The sequence below is a fragment of the Oncorhynchus kisutch genome, linkage group LG26, assembly GCF_002021735.2.
Source record: "Oncorhynchus kisutch isolate 150728-3 linkage group LG26, Okis_V2, whole genome shotgun sequence".
In the NCBI taxonomy this organism is placed as follows: domain Eukaryota; kingdom Metazoa; phylum Chordata; class Actinopteri; order Salmoniformes; family Salmonidae; genus Oncorhynchus; species Oncorhynchus kisutch.
The window spans coordinates 9,945,177-9,963,974 of NC_034199.2; the positions used below are offsets into that span (position 1 = coordinate 9,945,177).

At 41.5% G+C, this 18,798-nt stretch overlaps 1 protein-coding gene across 1 annotated transcript; it reads right to left on the reverse strand.

Moving 5' to 3' along the window:
* Positions 1-3,792: 3,792 nt before the first annotated feature.
* Positions 3,793-6,806, reverse strand: LOC109870708 (uncharacterized). Its single transcript, XM_031806026.1, has 5 exons — positions 6,798-6,806; positions 6,325-6,539; positions 5,427-6,127; positions 5,222-5,300; positions 3,793-3,938 (listed from the first exon to the last, which is right to left on the reverse strand). Exons 1-4 carry the CDS (start codon positions 6,804-6,806, stop codon positions 5,227-5,229), a joined length of 999 nt encoding a protein of 332 aa, XP_031661886.1. The 3' UTR covers positions 3,793-3,938; positions 5,222-5,226.
* Positions 6,807-18,798: the final 11,992 nt, after the last annotated feature.

The following is an 18,798-nucleotide window of genomic DNA, read 5'->3' on the forward strand; positions in this document are numbered from 1 at the left end:
AGTAATGTAATCTGATTACATTCAATTACTTTTATATTACTTTCCCCTTAAGAGGCATTAGAAGAAGACAAAAATGTATGTTACCAATTGAACAACATCTATTGCAGGATAAATCAATGTTAAAGTTTACATAGCTGGCTATCACGTTTCAGGTAAGACACAAATGCAAACTGTGTTGAAGTAACCATGTTTATTACAGCAACAGAGGCAGGCAAACGACAGGTCAAGGCAGGCAGGGGTCGATAATTTAGACTAGTGGCAACGTATGGGATGGCAGGCAGGGGCAGGCAGAATGGTCTAGCAGGCAGGATCAGAGTCCGGACAGGAAAGGGTCAAATCTAGGAGGGTCAGAAAAGAGAGAATGGGGAAAAGCAGGAGCAGAGACAAAACGCTGGTTGACTTGACAAACAAGATGAAATGGCAACACACAAACAGAGAACACAGGTATAAGTACCCAGGGGAAAATGGGGAAGATGGGTGACACCTGGAGGGGGGTGGAGACAAGCACAAGGACAGGTGAAACATATCAGGGTGTGACAGCTGGCCATATATGATGTTGGTTATGTAGGCTTCTTCTAACCCATCGCTTTCTACTACATATAATAATACAGTTAAATGATAACTTTACATTAAAAACCAAAGTCTATCAGAATTCCAGTCATTACAATAAATGTTATACCCCTTGATATTCAAGAATAGACTTGGAAATATGGAAGTATGGATTATCCAAATTGTTTTGCCTGAGCATAACCCCAAAACGAAGGACTTATTAGCCAGATCTACTCTGTTGATTGGGCTCATTGATTCGAGTTGAAAAATCAATGCTGCGTTCATTTAATTGCATGCTTTGAACACTACTGAAAAGTGCAATTTACATGTGAAAAATGAATGCCATATGCTGCATTTGCTACAGGGTTATTGTTTACCTTTCTGTTGGTGACACTTGCATCAGAGGCATCCAGGCAACACAGAATGGCACTTGATCCAGACAGAAACTCAGCTACTGTTCTGTTCAATCGTTAGGCATCTTTTGAGTACAATATACACTACCGGTCAAATGTTTTAGAACACCTATTCATTCATGGGTTTTTCTTTATTTTTTATTATTTTCTACATTGTAGAATAATAGTGAGGACATCAAAACTATGAAATAACACATGGAATCATGTAGTAACCAAAAAAGTGTTAAACAAATCAAAATATATTTTATATTTGAGATTCTTCAAATTGCCACCCTTTGCCTTGATGACAGCTTTGCACACTCTTGGCATTCTCTCAACCAGCTTCATGAGGTAGTCACCTGGGTCCTCAGATCCTCAAAAGGTTCCACAGCTGCAACATTGAGAGCACCTGACTGGTTTTATAACTGCCTGGTACGGCAACTGTTCGGCCTCCGACCGCAAGGTACCAGAAGGTAGTCTGTACGGCCCAGTACATCACTGGGGTGAAACTGCCTGCCACACAGGACCTCTTCACCTATGTGGTGTCAACGGAAGGCCTGAAAATTTACGAAAGACTCTAGCCACCCAAACCATAGACTGTTCACTCTGAATTTGGCAGTACATCCAAGCAGCCTCACAATCGCAGACCATGTGTAACCACGCCAGCCAAGGACATCCACATCCAGCTTTTTTACCTGCAGGATGGGCTGAGACAAGCCAACCGGACAGCTGATGAAACTGTGGGTTTGCATAACCGAAGAAATTCTGTGACCAACAGATGCATATCTGAATTCATGTAAAATATGTATATTAGGGCATTATGCATTTATTTCAATTGACTGATTTGCAATTGACTGATTTTCAATTGACTGATTTACTTTTATGAACTGAAACTCAGTTTTATCTTTGAAATTGTTGTGTAAATATTTTTGTTCAGTGTAACTTTTCATTTATTCTTTAAATGTATTTTATTTTATTTGTATTATTCTTTTTTTTTTAACTCTGCGTCATTGGGAAGGGCTCATAAGCAAACATTTCACAGTTGTATTTAGAGCATTTCTGTATACATCTGGCCCTTCTTTGGACACTGCGTTAACTAACCTCCAAACGAGCTTCAATGCCATACAACACTCCTTCCGTGGCCTCCAACTGCTCTTAAACGCTAGTAAAACCAAATGCATGCTTTTCAACCGTTCGCTGCCCGCACCCGCCAGCCCACCAGACTAGCATCACTTCTCTGGACGGTTTTGACTTAGAATATGTGGACAACTACAAATACCTAGGTGTCTGGCTAGACTGTAAACTCTCCTTCCAGACTCATATTAAACATGACCAACAATCCAAAATTAAATCTAGAATCGGCTTCCTGTTTCGCGACAAAGCCTCCTTCACTCATGCTGCCAAACATACCCTCGTAAAACTGACTATCCTACCAATCCTCAACTTCGGCGATGTCATTTATAAAATCACTTCCAATAATCTATTCAACAAACTGGATGCAGTCTATCACAGTACCATCCGTTTTGTCACCAAAGCCCCTTAAACCACCCACCACTGCGAACGGTATGCTCTAGTTGGCTGGCCCTCGCTACATATTCGTCGCCAGACCCACTGGCTCCAGGTCATCTATAAGTCTATGCTAGGTAAAGCTCCGCCTTATGTCAGCACACTGGTCACGATAACAACACCCACCCGTAGCACGCGCTCCAGCAGGTATATCTCACTGGTCATCCCCAAAGTCAACACCTCCTTTGGCCGCCATTCCTTCCTGTTCTCTGCTGCCAATGACTGGAAAAAATGCAAAAATCGCTGAAGCTGGAGACTTATATTTCCCTCACTAACTTTAAACATCAGCTATCTGAGCAGCTAACTGATCTCTGCAGCTGTACATATCCCATCTGTAAATAGCCCATCCAATCTACCTACCTCATCCCCATAGTGTTTTTATTTACTTTTCTGCTCTTTTGCACACCAGTATTTCTACTTGCACATCACTATCTGCTCATCTATCACTCCAGTGTTATTTTGGTAAATTTTAATTACTTCGCTACTATGGCCTACTTATTGCCTTACCTTCTCACGCCATATTCTCCTTAATAACAGAGTGGTTAGATCTCAGGTCTGGAAAACCATTCCAGGAATCTCTGTCAGCATGTTGTCCAAGGAAGCAATGTTCTTTAACTCTATTGACTCCTGACCTGGGCTTGGCTTCAGCACATCACATGTACGCCCCTGTTTGTGTGGGATCGAATCCCAGTCCCTCTGCTATTCTGGTACAAGCTCTCTGTCTGTCTCACTCTCTGTGTCTCTGACCCACTCTTTCCCTTCTCTTTCTCTCTATTCCTCCCTCTGTTTGACGAGTTGCCTTTCTCATTCTGTGCATTTCAGGACCTGGTGTCTCTCTTTAACTTCCACAACTCCGACAAACTGAGGCACTTTGCCAAGAAGCACTGGGAACGTGATGAAAGAAATAAAATCTGAAAGAAATCATTCTCTCTACTATTATTCTGACATTTCACATTCTTAAAATAATTGATGATCCTAACTGACCTAAGACAGGGAATTTTTACTGGGATTGTGAAAAACTGAGTTTAAATGTATTTGGCTAAGGTGTATGTAAACATCAGACTTCAACTGTACCTAGAAGTGCACACTATTATTTATTTATTTATGTATCTTGAAGGTAAATGTAATATAGTCAACTATAGTACAACTTCTACTACTACTACTACTACTACACTTTATATCATCCAATAATATATAATGAAAAACACTCAACATGAAGATTATTGCATGATTATTGCAAATATGTTTATTTAAAATATATATTTTGAAATATAGATTAGGTGCTCTTCCTTTTATAGCAGGAAGTAAAGGGACTGGACAAGGCTTTGCCTATAGCTGAAAACATCCTGGAAATGAGCGAACGCTTCCTTGGTTTCTTCTTGATGGAGCATACACTCTCTGTTCGGCAGGATTCTTGATCATTGACAATTCCTGGAAAATTTAAAATGTAAACATAACATTTTCTTTAACTGACTCTAGTTAGTTTTTAAGAATTAGTATTGCATTATTATTATTTAAATTGTAATATTCTACATAATTTACAAATGTAGGGCAGCAGGTAGCCTAGCAGTCTCAATCCGCCTATTTAACGCAGAAGTGTTACATAGGCCCCCCCCCCAGGGCTTTAGTGCCAAAAAGAAGGGGATAAAAACTTGCAAAAAATATATATACATATAAATATATATATATATATTCGTCAACTTTCTTATATCTCTCAGATTTAGGACAGACACTTCAGTTCCATGTAGTGAAACTGTTATTCAATGTTTTTGTATGGGCTAATAGCAGTAAGGCCGATACAAACCCCTCGGCCTAGACAGGGCTTAGACTCTTGTGGGTTAAAAATCATGATCATTACAAAGGTACAACTCGTCCTGGAGACAATAAAAGACCACGCTAAAATGTGCAGTTTTGTCACACAACACAATGCCACAGATGTCTCAGAGACAGAGACTGGGAAAAATAGGAGCAAGGAAAAACGCTGGTTGACTAGTTTTGAGGGAGTGTGCATTTGGCATGCTGACTGCAGGAATGTCCACCAGAGCTGTGGCCAGAGAATTGAATGTTTATTTCTTTACCATAAGCTGGCTTCAATGTTGTTTTAGAGAATTTGGCAGTATGTCCAACCGGCCTCACAACCACAGACCACGTAATATGGCGTTGTGTTGGCTGTGGGGTTATGGTGTGGGCAGGCATAAGCTACGGACAACGAACACAATTGCATTTGATCAATGGCAATTTGAATGCACAGAGATACCGTCATGAGATCCTTAGGCCCATTGTCGTGCCATTCATCCGCCACCATCACCTCATGTTTCAGCATGATAATGCATGGCCCCATGTCGAAGGCCTGCATACTCACCAGACATGTCACCCATTTAGCATGTTTGTGATGCTCAGGATTGACGTGTACAACAGCGTGTTCCAGTTCCCACCTATATTCAACAACTTCGCACAGCTATTGAAGAGGAGTGCGACAACATTCCATAGGCCACAATCAACAGCCTAATCAACTCTATGCGAAGGAGAATTATCACGCTGCATGAGGCAAATGGTCATCACACCAGATACTGACTGGTTTTCTGATCCACGCCCCTACCTTTTTTAAGGTATCTGTGATGAACAGATGCATATCTGTATTCCCAGTCATGTGAAATCCATAGATAAGGGCCTAATGAACGTATTTCAGTACACATTTGAGTGTATTGACTTACCTGTTTCACTGATAGCAGGGGTGTGGTTCTGGGAAGGTGTTGGAGTGCAGTGGGTCTTCTTGTTGACCTTCTGTGTACACTGGAAAACAAACAGTCATTTGTACAGTAGGAGAAATAGCACACAAAAGTTATCATTGTTTACCATCATACTGTACGTAATGAATAAAAATTATCTTTATAATTTGTATTTTGATGACATATGTACCTTTGGGTTGGATCGATTCAGTGGCCTTGGTCTGAAACTCCTCAGTGAGTAGTCTGTCCATACTTTGTGTTGACAGACGAAGACTAGATTTGGCACCTTTGATATTGAGGTTGCTCTCTCCTTGTTTTAGCATCTCCTCAGAACTTTTACAAGATTCAAGCATCTTCATATGGTCAGCAACAACACAAAGCAGTTCCCTCTTGTTGGGATCATTTTCCTCCTTATTGCTGAAGTTCAAAACAGTGCCACTGAGGGCTGTCATGACCTGTCCTGTTAAATGTGTCATATCCACCTCAACACCATCCTCTCTGAGAACAACACTCTGCTCAACACTCTTCCCATTAATGTACATCTGAAGTATGTTGGAAACGCCAGACACCATCTCCTCAACCACCTTGGTGCTGGAGACACCACCACTGGCAAAAATGACAGGGGATATTGGCCCAGAGATGGGAGTTTGGATGGCCACAGAGATTATGGAATTGACCTTCTTTGACACTTCTCCAACAATAACCCGGGATAGACTTTGAGTGTCTACCTGGCCCTCTCTTTGGATACAGAGGACATTGTTCAGCGACTCTTTGAAGGAATCCTGGACACTAGTGAGGAGACTGTCCTCAGTGATCCCCAAAAAGTCACTGAGTGGCTCAGATGATATAGACTCACCATCTCCCTGAGTATTTGGCAACACTGTCTGAGACCTTTGAGAATACAAAGCAAACAATACAGCATTTCATATTCAATTGTAGACACTGTAGTCACATTAATGCATAATTCAGTTAATCAGTTAAACTGGTCATTAAGAGTAAACTGTTATACAGATAACAAAACATATTTTCACAAAATGGGTTATGTGTAGTTAGGTGAAACCGGTTTCTTTAGGAATGACTGAACATACCCATTACGAGAGGAGCTTGATTTGGCCGTGCAAGACCTTGAGGATTTGCTGCTGCCTCTCTTGCGAACCTTCAGGTTTGTGCTAGAAGATCTCTCTGATTCTGTCAGAGACTTGCCGGATACTGGAGACACATGGCTGTATATCCGTACAAAACGGAAAATTGATGACCTCCAGGATGGCCTCAGATACAAACCGCACAATCTCCAGGCACATCTCTGCAAGCAATGCCCTCATCACCTGTAGGACCGAAACAGTGTAGGTAGATTACTCATAGCCGGGCTCTGAAACCAAGCTCCTCAAAGAGATGCCAACAATCTCACATATGTTCATGAGAGTCATGAAAGTGGAATACATTGGAAAGCATGAAAAGCAGTAGGCTACTAAAACGCTCTTTGAATGTAACTGTTTGTGATAATGTGGATGAAACATCTATTAATATATCTATGAATAATTGTCAAGGTTAAGCGACTTACAGGGTCCATCCTGCCAATGCTTAACTGCCTCCATTGCCTATAGGAGATAATTAGATGTTTTTAGTCCCAAAAAGCACACCAACACACATACAATTTATAAAATCCTCCAGATGATATTGCATTCAAATACTACAATAGAAGTTTAGACATACTCCTCAGTAAGTTTTTCCAGAAACCGGATGATAATCGGGTTGAAAGCATCCGGATTGATTGGCGGGAGGTCAAGAGCCCTGGTCTGACAGGCCCTGGAGACACACTCAGTTAGGATCTTTTTACTAGATTGTCCCTGGTGAGATGTCCCCTGAACTGCCATCCCAGAGAATTCCACAGATGTAGAGGGACCTGTGTCCAAAGCAGCATTCACCAAGGTAAAGAAGTCAGAAAACATGTAACCTTCTGAGGCAAGTATGTGTTAGCCAACTTGGTGTACTTTGTGAAGTTAAGTACCCAAGAAAGGATACCATGTGCACTCTGCTATTAGTCCTCTGCTCAATAGATGTCCATACTAAATCACATTCACATGCAAAAGGATTACATTCATTGAAATTAGAGTTCAATTTATGACCTGCATCTGTATCAGTGACCTGCTCCACTATGTTTCTCTTGGTCCTCTTGGTCTAAAAAGATAACACAGTCAATGATATACACGTAGATACTGTATGAAGCCATTCCAATACAGCCCTTTGAGTAGAGCAAGGGTAAGACTGATTGTAGGGCTGTCCCCAACAAAATTAAATCTTTGTCGACCGGGAGTCGTCTTGTTCTTTCGACCAATTGATTGGTCGAAATGTTACAATTAATTTTTCCATATTAGACACTGTATTAAAAAAAATGACAGCAAGTGCCTTTGTGACTGGCACACATTGTCTCGCTCTCCTCCCTACTGCAGCGAAAAGGCACCACATAGCAGCAAGTGTTTATTGTGCTGTCCATGCTGACGACGCAACATCATTTCAGCCATTTAGTTTCTTCCTCGTTTCTGACTGAAAAGTTGTTACCGAAATCCCTAACTTGTTTACAAAAAGCATTACCTATTCCCTCAGCCTTGCTCTCTTATTGTGAAACATGTAAGCATCGCATGCATGTGACCAATAGGGCCTGACCTACAGCCTATCATAATCAAATCAATAAATTGGTTATAACAAACTCCGAACACAGTAATATCGACAGCAAAATGGAGGCTGACGATGTGAAAAATAAACACCAATGTTTACTGGTGGCTTAGGAGGGAAAGGGGAAGTCAGATCTGTGGAAGACATTTGACTTAGTTGTGGAAACTACTGGTGATCAAGAAAAAGGAGGGTATAGAAGCAAGCTTTGCGTGAGTATTATGTGTGCCAAACAAATATGTGTGCCAAACACATTCACTCTGCGGTCCAATTCATCCCAAAACATCTCAATTGGGTTGAGGTTGGGTGATTGTGGATGTCAGGTCATCTGATGCAGCACTCCATCACTCTTCTTCTTGGTCAAATAGCCCTTACACAGCCTGGAAATGTGTTGGGTAATTGTCCTGTTGAAAAACAAATGATATTCCCACTAAACGCAAACCAGATGGGATGGCGTATCACTGCAGAATACTATGGTGGCCATGCTGGAACCTCTTGAAACTCTGGGGGCGGTATTTCATTTTTGGATAAAAAACGTTCCTGTTTTAAACGGGATATTTTGTCACGACAAGATGCTAGGCTATGCATATAATTGACAGCTTTGGATAGAAAACACTCTAACATTTCCAAAACTGCAATGATATTGTCTGTGAGTATAACAGAACTGATGTTACAGGCGAAACCCAGATAAAAATCCAATCAGGAAGTGCCCTATATTTTGAAAGCGCTGCATGCCAATGACTCCTTATATGGCTGTGAATGGGCTACGAATGAGCTTATGCTTTCTACGTATTCCCCAAGGTGCTACAGCATTGTGACGTATTTTTACGCATTTATGTTGAAGAATAGCCGTAAGGGACTACATTGAGCAAGTGGTCACATGATGGCTTCCGCAGAAAATCTTGGGTAAAATACAGAGGTAGCCATTATTCCAATCGCTTCTAATAAGAAACCAATTGTTCCCGTGGATATATTATCGAATAGATATGTGAAAAACACCTTGAGGATTGATTCTAAACAACATTTGCCATGTTTCTGTCGATATTATGGAGCTAATTTGGAAAAAGGTTTGGTGTTGTAGTGACCGCATTTTCCGGTCGATTTCTCAGCCAAACGTGAAGAACAAATGGAGCTATTTCGCCTACAAAAAAAATAAAAAAAGAACATTTGCTATCTAACTGGGAGTCATGTGAGTGAAAACATCCGAAGTTCTTCAAAGGTAAATTATTTAATTTGATTGCTTTTCTTATTTTCGTGAAAATGTTGCCTGCTGCTAGCAGGGCATAATGCTATGCTAGGCTATGATAAACTTACACAAATGCTTGTCTAGCTTTGGCTGTAAAGCATATTTTGAAAATCTGAGATGACAGGGTGATTAACAAAAGGCTAATATATTTCATTGGGGATTTTCATGAATAGGAATCTTTTCTAGGGATATTTATGCCCGATGCGTTATGCAAATTAGTGTCAGGCGATGATTATGCTCCCGCATGCAGGATGGGGAGTTAGTAGAGGCTAATTAGTGTGCCTTGAATTATATTCAAATCACAGACAGTGTCACCAGCAAAGCACCCCCACACCATCACACCTCCTCCATGCTTCATGGTGGGAACCACACATGTGCACCTACTCTCACAAAGACATTGTTGGAACCAAAAATCTGAAATTTGGACTCACATCAGACCAAAGGACAGATTTCCACGGGTCTAAAGTCCATTGCTCGTGTTTCTTGGCCCAAGCAAGTATCTTCTTATTATTGGTGTCCTTTAGTAGTGCTTTCTTTGCAGCAATTTGACCATGAAGGCCTGATTCACGCAGTCTTCTCTGAACAGTTGATGTTGAGATGTGTCTGTTACTAGAACTCTGTGAAGCATTTATTTGGGCTGCAATGTGAGGTGCAGTTAACTCTAATGAACTTATCCTCTGCAGCCGAGGTAACTCTGGGTCTTCCTTTCCTGTGGTGGTCCTCATGAGAGCCAGTTTCATCATAGCGCTTGATGGTTTTTGCAACTTGATGAAACGTTCAAAATTCTTGAAATTTTCCAGATTGACTGACCTTCATGTCTTAAAGTAATGATGGACTGTTGTTTCTCTTTACTTATTTGTATTTATTTGTTATTTGTTCTGGCCATAATATGGACTTGGTCTTTTACCAAATAGGGCCATCTTCTGTATACCAACCCTACCTTGTCACAACACAATGATTGGCTCAAACGCATTAAGAAGGAAAGAAATTCCTTTACTTAACTTTTAACAAGGCACACCTGTTAATTCAGGAAATGCATTCCAGGTGACTACCTTATGAAGCTGGTTGAGAGAATGCCAAGAGTGTGCAAAGCTGTCATGGCAAAGGGTGACTATGAAGAATCTCAAATATAAAATAGATTATGATTTGTTTTAACACTTTTTTGGTACCTACATGATTCCATATCAAATCAAATCAAATGTATTTATATAGCCCTTCGTACATCAGCTGATATCTCAAAGTGCTGTACAGAAACCCAGCCTAAAACCCCAAACAGCAAGCAATGCAGGTGTAGAAGCACGGTGGCTAGGAAAAACTCCCTAGAAAGGCCAAAACCTAGGAACCTAGGAAAAACTCCCTAGAAAGGCCAAAACCTAGGAACCTAGAGAGGAACCAGGCTATGTGGGGTGGCCAGTCCTCTTCTGGCTGTGCCGGGTGGAGATTATAACAGAACATGGCCAAGATGTTCAAATGTTCATAAATGGCCAGCATGTTCGAATAATAATAAGGCAGAACAGTTGAAACTGGAGCAGCAGCATGGCCAGGTGGACTGGGGACAGCATGGAGTCATCATGTCAGGTAGTCCTGGGGCATGGTCCTAGGGCTCAGGTCCTCCGAGAGAGAGAAAGAAAGAGAGAAAGAGAGAATTAGAGAGAGCACATGTGGGGTGGCCAGTCCTCTTCTGGCTGTGCCGGGTGGAGATTATAACAGAACATGGCCAAGATGTTCAAATGTTCATAAATGACCAGCAAGGTTGAATAATAATAAGGCAGAACAGTTTAAACTGGAGCAGCAGCACGGCCAGGTGGACTGGGGACAGCAAGGAGTCATCATGTCAGGTAGTCCTGGGGCATGGTCCTAGGGCTCAGGTCAGTTGAAACTGGAGCATATGTGTTATTTCATAGTTTTGATGTCTTCACTATTATTCTACAATGTAGAAAATAGTAAAAATAAAGAAAAACCCTTTTGACTGGTAATATATATATATGGATGATTTACAAAGCCAGGCACATTTAACAATTAGGCTATTGTTTACAGACCTATTTAAGTTGGGATTTCCTCTCCTCAATTTTCTTAGACAATTAGTCTAAGGCAAGGGCTGTTTCCCCATCTCTGCTGCTGCCTCTGCAGCATTGTTCTCAATCCCAATATGCTGGTTAACTTTGCTATTATGCACTAAGCAACATAGGGAAGGGCGCCAATTCTACGGCGCATTGAAGATTATGTTTCAGAACCACAGACAGCGACCGTATCCAACGCGGGAGAAAGCGCATTTGTTATAAAATAATATTTGATTTATTAGTGTTGCACCATTACTTTTACATAATATAACCATATACAATTTCAGTATCACGTCTTAGCGTGATGGACTGTGCCATTCCTGTGGCCTCAGCAATGGATTAGTCAACTGAGACAGGTGCGAATCAGACAGTTGTCCATGTGCACCATGAAGAAAAAAAACTTTTGGGACTGCTCGACTTAAGAAATCCCAGTCAACCAACAGCCTATCGAATAAACTATCGACCAGTCAACCAAATGGGGTCAGCCCTAGATTTACTATTTGGAGATAAAAGGGTATTGTATGGACAATTTCCCTTCCTCAGAACAACATGCTGTAGGGGCAGGTTATAGACATGAAGGATATCACAAATATCTACATCTCTGCTCAATCTATTCCCTTACCTTGACTTTATTTCTCTTCATGGCATCCTGTTCCATCTGAGGCAGGGGATCCTTCTTCACCTCTTCCTCATCTTCATCATTATGATTATCAACAAAATCTCTCTCAGCTGCATCAGTATCAGTGCTCTGTTCAACTGTGGACCTGTTGGCACTGTTCCCCCTCTTGGTCTAAAAAGACAATACAGACAATGACATACTGTATGTTGCCGTGGCTATACAGGCCTTTTAGAAGAGCTAGGGTAAACGATTGGTGATTGAATATTAAGAGATTAAGAGAGTCTGTTGTAAGGACAATTTACCCTCCAACCTCACAACATGTTGTATGGCATATTGGACAGGTTTAGTGTGTGGACCGGTGTGGACAGGTAAGACCTACGAGCTCATGCCTTTCATGCGACTTTTTTCAAATCATCATTCGAGTCACATCATACAGCCTTAGAATGTATATAGAATAAAAATGGATTGCCCAACATTTGTATCACAACTAAAGTTACATAAATAACTCTAAATTAAGCATATAGGAGTACCTATTTCTTTGTTAACTGCTAAACACAGAACAGCCACATGTGCGCACTCCCTCAAATCGTTTGGAGAAAACATTTTATTTTATTCAGCAATGTTCAATTGTATTCTTCATACTATAAAATAATATAAAATAATGCCATGGAATTCTAACGAAATATTGTCTGCTAAATGAACTAGCGTAGCTATCGCATGTTATTCTGTTCTTCTGAAATAGACTACATTTTAGACTGAATTTATTGTGATGGTGTAGGCTATGTTACATGGATTTATTAGACCTTTTAATATGTAAATGTTCCAAAGGTCTGCATCAGTGGTTTGTAGGCTATGCCATGGAGGCCAGGATATGCTAAATGTGTTTATGTTAATTAACGGTCAATTACTGTGAGACCAGCAGTTATTTGCTTGACAAACACTTGCTGACAAAATTTCATGACCCCCACAGCCCTAGGCATGGGTCCTCAAATCCTCAAAAAGTTTTACAGCTGTACAATTAGGAGCATCTTGACTGGCTGCATCATTGGTTGGTATGGTAATAGCACCGCCCACGATTGCATGGTGCTACAGAGGGTTGTGCGGACAGCCTAGTAAATCAGGCCAACCAACGCATCACCGGGGGCAAGCTACCTGCCCTCCAGGACACCTACACCACCCGATGTCACAGGAAGGCCAAAAAGTTCATCAAGGGCAACAACCACCCGAGCCACTGGCTGTTCACACCGCTACCATCCAGAAGGCGGTGGTCAGTACAGGTGCATCAAAGCTGGGACTGAGAGAATGAAACAATGCTATCTCAAGGCCATCAGACTGTTAAACAGCCATCACTAGCACAGAGAGGCTGCTGCCTCCATACAGACCCAAAATCATTGGCCACTTTAATTAATGTATCACTAGTCACTTTAATAATGCCACTTTAATAATGTTTAATAATGTTATTGTGGAAAGATTCCATGTTAGATATTGCTGCACTGTCGGAACTAGAAGTACAAGCATTTCGCTACACTCGCAATAAAATGTGCTAACCATGTGTATGTGATCATGTGTATGTTTTTTTGTGTGTTTTTTTTGAACTCCCTGACCCCGTGTGAACAAAGTGTTTCAGATATTCTCAGCCCCACATTGGGTGTGTTTGCATGTGTTTTATCCTAACTAGCCTACATAGCCCATGTATGTTTATGACTGTGTGTCTGTGGGTTGATAAAGGTTGCTCCCTTTTTGTTTTGCTTCAGTTTCTCTGCCCTTAGGCTGAACCACACCATGCGGACTCTCACTCTCTTTGAGAAGCAGTCGCTACCTCTGTCACTACCTCTGTCTGTCACTACCTCTGTCTGTCACTACCTCTGTCTGTCACTACCTCTGTCTGTCACTACCTCTCTCCTAGTCTTTTTTTAAAGATGGGGATTGGGGGTGAGGATTCAGGAGATAGCAGAAAGGAGACACACAGTGGGGGCTTAATCCACAGCAAAAATCTCAGAGATGGAACTGGGTGTGAGATTTACTGCAGTATTACTCAGTGCTCTTTCATCCAGAACGGTTCGATCCAAATCGGACTGGTATATTATACAACATCCCCTCGTCTTGCACCAACATGTATCTAGACGTGAAGATGTGAGCACAACACCACTGTGTTCATTTGATCACAGATGTGGAAAGATTATTTAAAGACATCATGACAACATTGGTATATAGAGCAGAGCCATTTTCTGTAGGAACAGAGCTGACATGATTTCTTACATGTCAGAGTGGCATATTTGTTCTACACAATATATTCCTACCTGAACGTTTCACAATGTTGTGCCCTGCTGAATGCAGCCCAGTGATGGTTAAGAGCTGTAGGTGAGTGTTTCATGTGGTGCTCCCGGACCTCTCTGCTCTACTGCTATCTCATTTCGTATATGTTATTTTCTGATCTAGCTAGTTCTGTTCTGCTCGCGAGTTGTGTGCAACTGATCTGCTAAATGCCTGTGCTCTACTCTATTCTACTGTGTTCAGTTCTGCTCTATGCCACTGTGTGTCTCCTTTCTGCTATCTCCTGAATGCTGAGTTTTGCCCTGCTTCATTCTGTTCTGATTGGTGTTCTACTGTGATGTGGAGCTCCTTTATATTCTATTCTGGGCAGTTGTGTCTCTGCATTGGAAAGCATTGTGCAGCCTCATCAAAATGCATCAGATATGTTATACTGCAGAACTGTTCTTCCCCAAGTAAAATGTATTAATTGATTCGTTTTTACTGGTTTGTTGTGAATGTGAAGCAAGGGTTTTATGCTTTTGATTCCACAGCACTGTTTACTGTTTTTGTTTTTAATTCACTATTTTCATTAGCTCCAGTACAGTTGATATATAAAGCATCTAATTCCAGTCCAACCAGAGGTTCACATAACAATGTCTTTGAAGCTTTTGAGCTCTACCCACAATAGCACCACCAACACCCAATTGGAAAAACAGAGAATTTACTCAAGGCAATGTCACTATCCCTTCAGTAATGTTTCAGCACCCCCTAGTGGTTAATTGTCAGATTAGATTGGAGAAGGTTACTGCAGACCAATAACTTTGCAATAGTATTTGGTAGTATTTGGTCTGTAATCGATACTGGTAGCTCCTCAAACATGACTGTGCGCACTTTAAAATAGAAAACATTGGCTAACGAAACTGGCAATATCCCCTGCTTAGACATTATAAAGGGGTAATAAGAACTTCTGGCAAGTTTTACAACGCACTACAACTGCATTCTTAGCATTATTCCTTTCGGCTCTAGTTAGGGATGCCAATATTTTTTTAACTGTCGTTTTCTTACTTTTTCTCATTTAGTTTCCTAGTTATTGCTGACTTCATGAGTGGCTCGCGATAGCATTTTACTTCAAGTTATTACAGTAAACGACAAATCCCTCAATCTGTCGTATATTTTTCAGATTCACATAATTAAAGTAATACTGCCATTGCCTAGGGGTTTTGCTAGGAATTTATTGGTATCCAGAAGTCCTGATTTGACGGGTTTGACTCTGCTTCTCCTTTAGCTGGCACATGTCCCCCCACACACCCCCTGGCTGCCTGTGTGTGTTGCCTGGTTCCACAAACTGCTTTATTTTTTCACTCCAGGTCAAGTCTGTCATCAACCTCCTGTTTGCTGCCTACACCGGAGACGTCTCAGCACTAAGGAGGTCAAGTATGCAACTCTCTTACACACTCTCTTCCTTAACACACACGCACATACACGCACACACAAATTCACAGAAACACACCAAACATAATGACTGTCCCTCAGTGTGTACAAGGGCACTAAAGTCCTGCTGTCCATGATATGCAAATGATAACATTTTTTAATCATGTTAATTTCATGACAATGGAATGATTAGATCTTCATTCATAGTGATAAATCATCTTTTGCATCTCTGACTTACTTCCGTCTTCTTTCTTTGGCCGTTATCGTCCATCTCGTGACACTGCTGACCTGATTCTGTATGTCTGCAGATTTGCTCTGTCCTCCATGGACATGGAGCAGAGGGACTATGACTCCAGGACGGCTTTACATGTGGCAGCAGCAGAAGGTACTTCTCACAGCCTCCTTTTCCTGTCACACACAGGGACAGATTGTGTGTGTGTGTCAGGGTCATCTGGGAGTGTTTGGCAGACCCCCTCTGTGTCGTAGGGTTCATTTGTTGTCCCTCGGTTACTGCACCGTGTAGTGTTTGACGTCTTTGCTGCAGTGTGTGAGAGAGAAAGTGCATAGGAGTGTGTGTTTGTTTCTTGGTGCGCTTCCTCTTGGAGGCGTGCAAAGTGAACCCTGTTCCCATTGATAGGTATGGCCACTTTGTGTTTTGGGTGGGAAGGTAGGTGTGGGTGGGTGGATGAGAGACTGTATCATATACTTGTGTGAGAGTCTACAATGTAGTCCCACTCAAAAGAACACTTATGGTCGACCATGAGGGATTTATTTGAACTGTACCCTTTAGCATTTTCACACCTGAAGAGTCGTGTTAGTTCCCAAAAGGAATACCTTTGTAGGCCAGTCCAACCTCAGTCAGTCACACTGCTCATTATCTTTCCGGTAGGTGGGATAAGACCCCAATGGAAGAGGTCTTGCATTTTGGCCATCCTCCAGGACTATCAAAACAAGTACAACCCACAAGAGGCCCCCAAGAAGGACAAGGAGACAGCAGAGAACAACCTGGGCGGCCTGCTGTAGTGTAGACATCCAAGCCAGTTGATGGCGCCACGCTGCTTTTGTATCCTCTCTAATAGACTGCTGTTTCTTTGGTGGAATAAACACTTTTTGGAGTGACTTTTGTCAACTATGTATGATGACTTTATTTCTGAACTGTGTGTTTGATTTAATGTGTTTTACATTTTTTATACTCCTTTGTATTGCTTTACCTTTTGTTGTGCGCTTTGGTGACGGTGTTGCTTATTTTTGCTGTATCTTTCCTCTTTCGTCCTCTAACCTTTCCCTCACCAAGTGTGTGTGTGTGTGTGTGTGTGTGTGTGTGTGTGTGTGTGTGTGTGTGTGTGTGTGTGTGTGGTGAGAGTGAGTCCCATATCGAAGTGCAGAATCTGATTGAATCTTTGTGACATTGGTGTGCAATATAAAGTGATATTATTATACATATGCTGCTACATGTAAATTGTATATTTATGTACTGTATAAAGTAAATATATTTCATGATATCAAGTACGAATACTTAGTAATCTTTGGCCAAACCAGGCACACTAGAGTCTATGGTGAATCTGAAATTCAGTTTATGTTGGCACTAATATCACTCCATAACATTCTAGCTATATGTCTTGGTTAATGCCTGGTTGGAAAAAATGAAAAAGACTGTTGCTCCTAAAGACATGATGGGCCACCACTTGGGTAGAAGCACTATATGGTCCTGTAGCCTACTTTGTCAAATGTAAACAAGTTTAGGATGTCAAACGTTACCAAACATCCTACGCTTCCACGAGTCCCAGTCAAACTTATCTTGACCTTTATCAACCCTACTGCATATGCCCTTTAGCCTTCATTTCAATTTCATTTTATTGTACAGAATAGGGGAGTATCTGTGGCCACATGATAAAACACTAGTCTGGCATCATTAGTCTGAAAATAGGAGGAAACCAGTTGGACATGTACATAAAAATATGGCAGTTGACACTAATATTGTCAAAAACTCATCCTAGATGTCTCACACTTTTTGAATGAACTTGTGCCTTTGGCCAGGATCCAATTTTCCCACGGAGCTGGTGTGTAAAGTACCAATACTGATCAAATTAGAAATCAAAGCAGTGGTAGGTTTTATGGGGAAAACATGAAATCAAATCAAATTTTATTGGTCACATACACATGGTTAGCAGATGTTAACCTTTCTAGCGCCGGGAACACGCTAGCGGAACCCCTTGACAACATTCCGCTGAAAAGGCAGCGCGCAAAATTCAAAAATATTTTCATTCACAACAGTTTCTCAAATGAATGCGAGCGTAGCGAAATGCTTGTGCTTCTAGTTCCGACCGTGCAGTAATATCTAACAAGTAATCTAACAATTTCACAACAACTACCTTAAACACAGAAGTGTAAAGGAATGAATAAGAATATGTACACATAAATATATGGATGAGCGATGGCCAAACGACATAGGCAAGATGCAGTAGATGGTAAACATTATATAAAATGGCATGGTTTAAAGTGACTAGTGATACATTTATTACATCCAATTTTTTATTATTAAAGTGGCTAGAGATTTGAGTCAGTATGTTGGCAGCAGCCACTCAATGTTAGTGATGGCTGTTTAACAGTCTGATGGCCTTGAGATAGAAGCTGTTTTTCAGTCTCTCGGTCCCAGCGTCACCATCCTGTACTGACCTCGCCTTCTGGATGATAGCAGGGTGAACAGGCAGTGGCTCGGGTGGTTGTTGTCCTTGATGATCTTTTTTTGCCTTCCCGTGACATCGGGTGGTGTAAGTGTCCTGGAGGGCAGGTAGTTTTCCCCCGGTGTGCAGTTGCAGTAACATGCGGTGATACAGCGAGATAGGATGCTCTCGATTTTGCATCTGTAAAAGTTTGTGAGCGTGACAAGCCAAATTTCTTCAGCCTCCTGAGGTTGAAGAGGCGCTGTTGTGCCTTCTTCACCAGGTGGTCTGTGTGGGTGGACCATTTCAGTTGGTCCGTGATGTGTACGCAGAGGAACTTAAAACTTTCCACTTCTCCACTACTGTCCCGTCGATGTGGATAGGGGGTGATCCCTCTGCTGTTTCCGGAAGTCCACGATCATCTCCTTTGTTTTGTTGACGTTGAGTGTGAGGTTATTTTCCTGACACCACACTCCGAGGGTGTAGCATAAGAACAGCTTCATTGGCACAATGGACAATAACATTGCACAATGTTCAAATCTAACATTCTAATCTATATCTGGAGAACCCTGTCCTCTCTGTACATTCCATTTCTATCTCTACCATTACTTTTTCATTTG

Bases quoted from the DNA above. Each gene is read 5' to 3' on its own strand.
- LOC109870708 (XM_031806026.1), bottom strand. The intron at 6,128-6,324 runs GTATGTTCAGTC...GTATTCTCAAAG, and splicing joins TCAAGCTCCTCTCGTAATGG to GTCTCAGACAGTGTTGCCAA. The intron at 5,301-5,426 runs GTACATATGTCA...TTTGTTTTCCAG, and splicing joins TGAATCGATCCAACCCAAAG to TGTACACAGAAGGTCAACAA.